Source organism: Pseudorca crassidens, chromosome 1, assembly GCF_039906515.1.
Source record: "Pseudorca crassidens isolate mPseCra1 chromosome 1, mPseCra1.hap1, whole genome shotgun sequence".
In the NCBI taxonomy this organism is placed as follows: Eukaryota; Metazoa; Chordata; class Mammalia; order Artiodactyla; family Delphinidae; genus Pseudorca; species Pseudorca crassidens.
Window position 1 is genome coordinate 54,838,421 of NC_090296.1, and position 8,715 is coordinate 54,847,135.

The following is an 8,715-nucleotide window of genomic DNA, read 5'->3' on the forward strand; positions in this document are numbered from 1 at the left end:
AAAAACTCTAAATAATTTTTTCTCTATTATATCAAAGTTTAGATAAAACTTACTCTAGGTCTGAATTACTGCAGATAATTTCCTCAATTCTTTATTTCACTTGTTATGACTTAAGTCAATGTTTCCATTAAATAATTTATGTGCAAAAGATTTGTTAGATGACAGAATTCACTCACAAATGATGACTTTGTCTATCAGCTGGCTTTAAATTCTTCTGCTTCAAACATACAGAATGGGTTAAGCTCAAGTCAAGCAGTAGGTCCCTGACAGAATCAAACAGCACAATTTTGTTTACATCTGATGCTGGTTTGCCCCTGAGTCACAGTAACTTTCTGCCAAAGACAGGGGACATTTTGCATCTTTATCATAATTTCAGGAATTACTTCATGACTTGAAGTTAGTACTAAGTTAGTATTAAGAAGTCACTTAAAGGAAAGATATTCACCATGGCAACAATCTGACAAAGAGTAGGTTTCAAAGGTATAAACGCATAATTTATCCTACCTTCTACCACTTTACCCACATGATCAATACATACACACTCAGCTGAAATGCAAAGTAAGCAAACTTTACCTGTGATGTCCACCCGGGGTCAACCTTACCTTCACCTGTTCCCTCCTCCTACTTCTTCCCCAGAGACTTAGTGCCCTCATTATTTGACTGCCTCCCCCACTTAGATGGCAACTGGAGAGAAACAGATACCAGTATTGATACATTCATCCCAGCTGAGGCTGTTAGCTAAGAGTAGTTTAATACACTTGGAATTATCAGAGGTTGTTTGTGTTTTAACCCAAAGTAGTTATTCACCATGGGGATGATATGTTGGTAGCTGGGGTGCATTTTGACACTTTTAGGTCACATTATCCCTCCTTTACTTATATCCAGGATATTGTTATATATATATATATATATATATATATATATACCCTATCTATCTCTCTGCTACCAACACAGTATGACAAGAAGTTATTCATTCATTTAAAATACCCAAAATATCTCAAGAGTAATCACATACCTACCACAACCTCATAATTCAGAATGAGGGTAAGAACAATAAAAATTAGTGGTTTATTTTCTATTTTACTCTAAGTAATTGAAAGTTTATTAATCTCCAGTACGAATATAAATGTTACTACATCAGGATGTGTTCTAACAAAAAATTGAAACTGATTTCTAGTCACATAGATTAATTATACATTAATATATGCCAAAAAACTTGGAAACAATCTTGTCTTTTACTGTTTATTAATGATTTCCCTAAACTTTTATTTATACTATTAATTTGCTTGTTTATTCCAATAAACTGGAAAGTTTATTCCAACTTTCACAAAAAAACAAACTTTGGCCTGGTTTCTGTCTGAATATTCCAAATTTTTTAAGCTCAAAATAATCTTTTTAGCAATTAATGTGCATTTTTTCCAGAGCAAAGTTTATGTCAAAAATGCTTATACTTTGAAACCAAAATGAAATGTCTTTTTTCCTTTTAGGTTTTACTGGAACTGCCTAACTTTACTACCATCTTAATAAGAGTTTAAATATTGATTTTTTTTTTTTTTTTTTTTTTTTTTGCATTCAAACTCAACTACCGCCATCCCAACTGTCTACTCCAAAAAGAAGGCCAAATGATAATGCAATTTCTAAGGGAATTGCACAGAGCCTGGGCAGGGAGGTCAGACTTTAAATAACCTTGCTAAAGTTTCTTTAATTTTCTCCTTGGCTTTCCTTACAGCTGCCAGATTGAGGGGAAGAAAAGTAGTTCTATGTTTACAAGATAATGGCCAAATTATTTGAGTGCCCTGATAATTACATAGCTTGACATGTATTTTCATTTTTTATCTTGTAATATTACTTTTTATTCTGCTTGGGGTTTTGTTTTTTTGTTTTTTTTCTGAAACCACAATCCTTTTAACTGGGATTGGGAATTAGAGTTTTCTTGCCAGACAAGTAACACATATATCAAACTGATCAGGTCTTGACCTAGATCAGTGGTCCCCAACCCCCAGGCCATGGACTGATAACAGTCCGTGGCCTGTTAGGAACCAGGCTGTCAGCAGGAGGTGAGTGGCGGGTGAGCAAGCAAAGCTCCATCTGTATTTACAGCCGCTCCCCATTGCTCGCATTACCGCCTGAGCTCTGCCTCCTGTCAGATCAGCTGCGTCACTAGATTCTCATAGGAGCTCAAACCCTACTGTGAACTGTGCATGCAAGGGATCCAGGTTGCGTGCTCCTTAGGAGAATCTAATGCCTGATGATCTGAGGTGGAGCTGAGGAGGTGATGCTAGTGCTGGGGAGCAGCTGCAAATACAGATTATCATTAGAACAACGATATGACTGCACAGAGACCACAATAAATCAACTGCTTGCAGACTCATATCAAAACCCTATCAGTGAGTGGCAAGTGAAAACAAGCTAAGGGCTCCCACTGATTCTGCATTATGGTGTGTTGTAAAATTATTTCATTATATATTACAATGTAATAATAATAGAAATAAAGTGCACAATAAATATAATGTACTTGAATCATCTCAAAACCATCTCCCTACCCCCAGTCCATAGAAAAAGTGTCTTCCAAGAAAACAGTCCCTGGGACCACTGACCTAGATGTCTATTTTTGAAACCTTATTCCAGTAGACTTCTGAGAGCATGGGTGATGATAGATAGTCAAATCAAATCTTCTAGTCAAATTTCCTTCACTTAGAGTCCACTAACCCCTCCCCCCCACTATCTTACATTCAAGCTTATCCTTTTATCCCACAGCCATGAAGTAAAATTTTATTCAACTTGCAAATAAATTTTCCACTTTGAATAATAGAAAGTAAACAGTACAGTGAGAAGGGTAGCTTTTGGATCCTCTGGCCAAATCCAGGCTTATTATAATGTCTTAAGATTATAATTCATTGGGCCAACATCTCTACTAGGTGAAAACTGTCTTTAAGTGCACCCAAAAATTCAATCTTATCATCTTTCCATCATTTTAACTGGACTAGTAATAGCAATCATTCATATATATATATATATATATATATATATATATGTACATTTACATTTATAGAGTGAGCCCTAGTGCCATTTCTGAAGGCCTTGTGAATATTCAGTTCCATAGCAATATTCAGAAGTAATAGAATCATGTTGAGGTATTAAATGAAACTCAAAATGCCAGATGAATTGCATAATTCCTCTTGTTAGTAACTTTTGCTACTCTAGTAAATAACCTTAACAGGAAGATAAGTGAACCAGTAATGGCCTCCAGAACTAGGAAAGACAGGAGCAGAGAGATGTAACCTAGGGAAGTAATCTCAAAAGAAAAACATTTATTTTGAAGCAATAAGTTAAAGAAATTATTTTCATTGAAATAAATTACTAGAAATTAGGTATAATTTCAAAATAAAGTTCTCATTTTTAAAAAAATGATGTGATTAGAATATACAATGGAGATAATCTCCAGTTTCTAGATTCTATGATCATGGATTCCTCAGTGTCAGATATCCCATATGACAGTATGATGAAATGATTTAAAGTAAAAAAGTTAAGTTTTTAATTTCTAAAATTATATATGCCCCTAAACAGGGTTATAGAGAATTTTTAATACATCACAACTATCAAGTTCCCAAAGCCAGTCATATTTCTATCAGTCTGATAGTCATTTCCATGATTACCCTGATGCATGGCTCAATACAGTAAACATATCACTCGACTTTTATTTCATTTCCACTATAAAAACATAAATAAAGATTCAATATATACATATGCTATCTCTTGGAAGTTGAGTAAAACATTAAAAATCCACATTCAAAAACAGGATAGGATATGCTCTATGCTTCAGTGTTTGTACATTTCTAAAGAAATAATGTCCTGGCCCAGTTTTTTATTTAAAATTAGCAAAGTACATGGTAATGAAAAGAAGGCATTTCTCCCTATTTCTCCCTCTTATACCTTTCATTAAGTAATTCTTCAGCTGATGTTCTATATATATATATATATATCTCCTTTGTATTAGTCCTTCAGAATAAATGTTCTAATTCTTCCAGGAATTTTATAAAGTGAAAAAAATACCTATTTCAACCTCCTCAAAAAGAACAGCTTCTAAATATAATTATTTTCATGCATTTTGCTTATCATTTCGAAGTCACAATAGTAATGTTTGTAGATTCAAAGATATTCTCTTTTAAAAATGAAATGGAGGCTATCTTCAATTCCAGTTGCAAATTGCTGAGGAATTTAACTTTGTTTCATTAATATTCCCTCTTAAAAGTAATTCTAATTCACAGCAGAGGGCTAAGCTAAGGTCAGCAATTATGATGGCAGAGTAGCAGAGACTATTAATGACAGGCAATATTGCAGCTGCCTTAACGCCCAGTGACAGGAGTTCATGTCAGGCTGTTAAAGAGATCTAAAGGCAAACAGTCTGCAGCAAGCAGCTTTCTAAAATCATCTGCTTGCGCATTCTATTTCACAGTGCCAAGAACTTATGATGAAGATATGCACAGCCCTGAGGAATGGAGAAAACTTTTCCCGGCCAATAAATAAGCAAATAAATAAAACCCTCAACTGAATTGCTATTCAGTTCACTGGGAGAGTATCTTTTTGAAGTGAAGAGGATATTTGGGTATAAAATCAAGATAAGAAGATTAGGGGACTAAGAAGAGTTGGATAGAATCATGGTACCTGCGTCCACAGAGACAGTCTTTACGTCTTTTCAGGAAGAGTCAAATGCATATTCAACTTAATACTATTCACCATGATTAGTACTGGGGGATCTGTTTAATACAAGAGACTGCAACATTTCCCAGTATGCAAAAGGTGAAGCATCTTCATGTCATCTTTTTTTGCACCTCAGTTTCCTCATCTGTCAGTGAAAACACTTCTTACCTTCCCAAAGTAAAAGTTAAAGCATTAAACAAATATCTGATATAGCAGCATCGTACTTTTCCCAAGTATCCTTAATCATTTATATAAACCATGAACTCAGAAATATTTCCCAAAGTCCCCAAGTATAAGAAACAACAAAAACAGTGAGAGCAGCTAAAAATGAAACAATTGAAGTGATGTTGTATCTATCAATTTCACTAATCAGGAAAAAAAAGTTATCACCCCCTGGCAGCTGTTAATCATTTTAGTTATTTAAAATCAAGTCCAGATTCCTTTGGTATGCTCCAAGATGGCGGTCCACGTGGTGCGGCGCGGCATTCTCTGGGCGCGGAAAGTGTCGCTGCCTCAGCTCTCCCTGACAGGTAAAAGATGCCTACTTTCTGCAGCATATGTGGACAGCCACAAATGGGAAGCAAGAGAAAAAGAAGATTGTCACCTTGCTGATCTGGCATCTTTAATGGATAAAACATATGAGAGAAAGCTGCCTGTTAGTTCTTTAACAATATCACGGTTTGTGGACAACATTTCATCTCGAGAAGAGATAGACCATGCAGAGTATTACCTGTACAAATTTCGACACAGCCCCAACTGCTGGTACCTGAGAGATTGGACTATCCACACCTGGATTAGGCAGTGTCTAAAATACGGTGCACAAGACAAGGCCTTATATACCCTTGTAAATAAGGTCCAATATGGTATTTTTCCAGATAACTATACATTTAATTTACTGATGGATCATTTCATAAAGGAAGAAAATTACAAAGATGCTCTGTCTGTGGTTTTTGAGATCATGCTGCAAGAAGCTTTTGAGGTTCCCTCCACCCAACTCCTCTCCCTCTACGTTTTATACTACTGCCTGGCAAAGAAGACAGACTTCAGTTGGGAAGAGGAGAGGAACTTCGGTGCATCCCTGTTACTCCCAGGCCTAAAGCAGAAGAATTCGGTGGGGTTGAGTTCCCAGTTGTACGGCTATGCGCTTCTTGGGAAGGTGGAATTGCAGCAAGGGCTGCGGGCTGTGTACCATAACATGCCCCTGCTGTGGCAGCCAGGGTACCTCAACAGAGCCCTTCAAGTAATGGAGAAGGTGGCCTCCTCCCCAGAAGACGGAAAGCTGTGTAGAGAAGCGCTCGATGTGCTGGACAGAGCGCTGAAGGCAGCTCTGACCGCTCCGGCCCAGGGGTCTTCAGAGGACCAGCCCCAAGAAGGTGAGAAGACCCAGAGGTCAGAAGAACTGGTGGAGCAGCTGGATGTGGAAGAAACTGAACAGTCCAAGCTTCCCCGTTACCTGGAACGATTTGAGGCCTTACATTCTAAGCTACAGGCTCTGGGCAAAGTTGAGTCAGAAAGCCTTCTGACCCTGACCACCCAGCTTGTCAAGGAACAGCTCCCTACCTGTGAAGCAGAAGACATTGCTGCCTACGAGCAGAAGCTGCAGCAGTGGCATCTGGATTGGGTACATTTGATTCAGAGGGAAAAGGAGCAGAGGGAGAGGGCCAAGCAGGCGCAGGAGGCTCGAAGAGCAGCAGAGGCATCTGCCTAATTAGGGGCCACAGGAATTTCACAAGAGCCCATCTCAGGATCCACAGTGACCATGAGGGCAGCCTCAGTGTCCTGCATCCACCTTCTCCTGTTCTTAAAGCAGACCCCCTAAGGTACAGAAGCCACGCTGTTCACATGTCAAGCCATGTGACCACCCACCCAGATGCCAAGAAGACTGGAACCATGAAAGTGGCAAATGGTCAGACTGAAGCCACTAGCTAAATACCTTAAATAAGGGCTCTCGACGCTTATAGTGGAGTTCTTGGGGGACAGGGATCAATTTTGAAGACTGAAAATCCCTGATACCTAGCGATGGTGGTGGGAGAAGCCGTGACTGAAGAATCTGGTCTCAAGCACAAGCTTTTGAATGGTCTGTGTGTCCCCAGCCGAGGCCACCTGCAGGTCCTGAGACCTTGTCCCCTAGTCTCCTCTCGCGTGCAAGCTCTCAGCCTGAGCTGGGTATGGGATGCCCGCACATCCCCACTTTCCCCTCCCAGACCTGAACTGGGAGAAGTTCAGTACAGGAGCAAACACAAGACCTACTGGCTCTCAAATTTCAGGGACCCCCGGTGGCATTTTTAGCATGTGAGGGCTTTTGAGGAGAGAGCTAGCCCTAGCTCTGAAGCTTCCGTGGCTTGACTCCCCATCATGTTGCGGTAACTTTCTTACAAAGCATTGTCTCAGCCCCTCATCAAGTAGGTAAAGTGAGCCTTCTGTGTACACACATGAACACACATACAACTTGTGAACACAAGTTTCAGTTAGAAATTGGAGAAAATGAGAGATGGGTTGGGGCTTGCAGTGCGTAGAAGACATGAATGATTGTAAAACTGTCAGGAGGTGGAAATTTTCTCTCTGGGGTTTCTCTGTGGAAGGGGTCAGTGGCCGCTCTTGCTTGCTGTGTAATTTTGCCCTTATGTGTAGTGGTGTACTTTTATGCAGGATTGTGCTTTTGTATCAATAACCTGTGGAAATAAATGTTCTAGGATCGTTAAAAAAAAAAAAAACCAAGTCCATCAGCAAAGCCACAAAGGATAGAAAAAGGAGGAGGTTGGGGGAGAGCATGAGGAGAAGAGAGAAGAGAAAAAAGGAATAAAAGAAAATGAAAGAAGAAAAGGATGTGTAATAAAATCACAAGCTGAATGAAAATACAAACATAAAGCTGATGAGGTCAAGGTCTAGATTATCGTCCAGGCTTAGACTGTGGCCCTAACTTTGTCACCCAACACACAGGCATGTGTCCTAGATCACAGTGGCATGACTCAGCAAGAGAATATGGATGGTCTAGTACACTGACTTTCCCAATTGTTTTGACCATGAACCAGAGCTTCTTGGTTGATTTTTATTGCCAGAATGAAACAAAGATTTTACAAAACAACATTAAGCCTGACCAAATGTGATAGCCTCTAATATTATCTATCAGGCTGAATGTGTGAAATTGCCTTTTGTTTGGTGAAAGATAGTAAAATATTGGCAATTTCACTTAATTCCAATAAACTGATATTTAAACTACTGTGTTTTTCCCTTTTAAAATGTTGTTCAAGACCCATTAAATTGGTTTCAAAAGTTACTAATGGGTCATAACTCATGGTTTGAGTCTAAGACACACCAGGCAATTACTATGGCAAAATACTCTCAAATGGAGCAATCTGAATTCAGTATCAGCTTAAAAGACTAGGATAAGCCATATAATAAGGATGTTAAAAGGAATAGGTGGAGGATGAATATACAAGCAGAAAATAGGGAGTGCAGTCATAACATTACCAAGTTTCATTCTAACTGCTAAGCCAGAAATCACCAAATTAGTGAAAGATCTTGAGCATCTAGCACAGAGTAAGTACTCAGAAATGTTTTATTGAACAAAGAGGGTCACAAAGGGGGTGATTGGTATTCTCTTCCCTTTCCCATGTGGCTTCTAAAACTAGAGGATCCCTAACTCTCATGTGCTTTAGATGCAGCATGTTAGCATGGTAACATAGACTATTGGGTCAAACAGGTATTACAACACTGTCCCAGGTCTCAAGAATACAAAAACATTCTTATAATACAAAATATTTAAAAAAAAGCTTAGTGCTTAGTTCCCAGGAGCCAGCTGAGGTTGGTCCTGAAAACAGGCCTTTCTTGAGAATATGCAAGGTTTGATCAACCCAGGCCTGGGGAGTTAACTCTTGGCTGTCCATAGACTATAAAAAGTTACAGGTATATATTGTAAGTCTTACAGTAACCAATAAAATAATAAAAACAAAAGTAATCAATAAGCCAGTAATGGAGGTAGAATTGAATACTAAGGAATATTGAATAAAAATA

The 8,715-nt window shown here is 38.6% G+C and overlaps 1 protein-coding gene across 1 annotated transcript; it reads left to right on the top strand.

The window, feature by feature from the left end:
• The first annotated feature begins 5,142 nt into the window (after positions 1-5,142).
• LOC137224014 (small ribosomal subunit protein mS27) lies at positions 5,143-7,409 on the top strand. Its single transcript, XM_067736901.1, has one exon. The coding sequence runs from the start codon at positions 5,159-5,161 to the stop codon at positions 6,407-6,409; it is 1,251 nt and encodes a 416-aa protein (XP_067593002.1). The 5' UTR covers positions 5,143-5,158; the 3' UTR covers positions 6,410-7,409.
• Positions 7,410-8,715: the final 1,306 nt, after the last annotated feature.

What these genes read in the sequence shown, in the direction of transcription:
- LOC137224014 (XM_067736901.1), top strand. Translation starts at nt 5,159, where the DNA reads ATGGCGGTCCACGTGGTGCGGCGCGGCATTCTCTGGGCGCGGAAAGTG.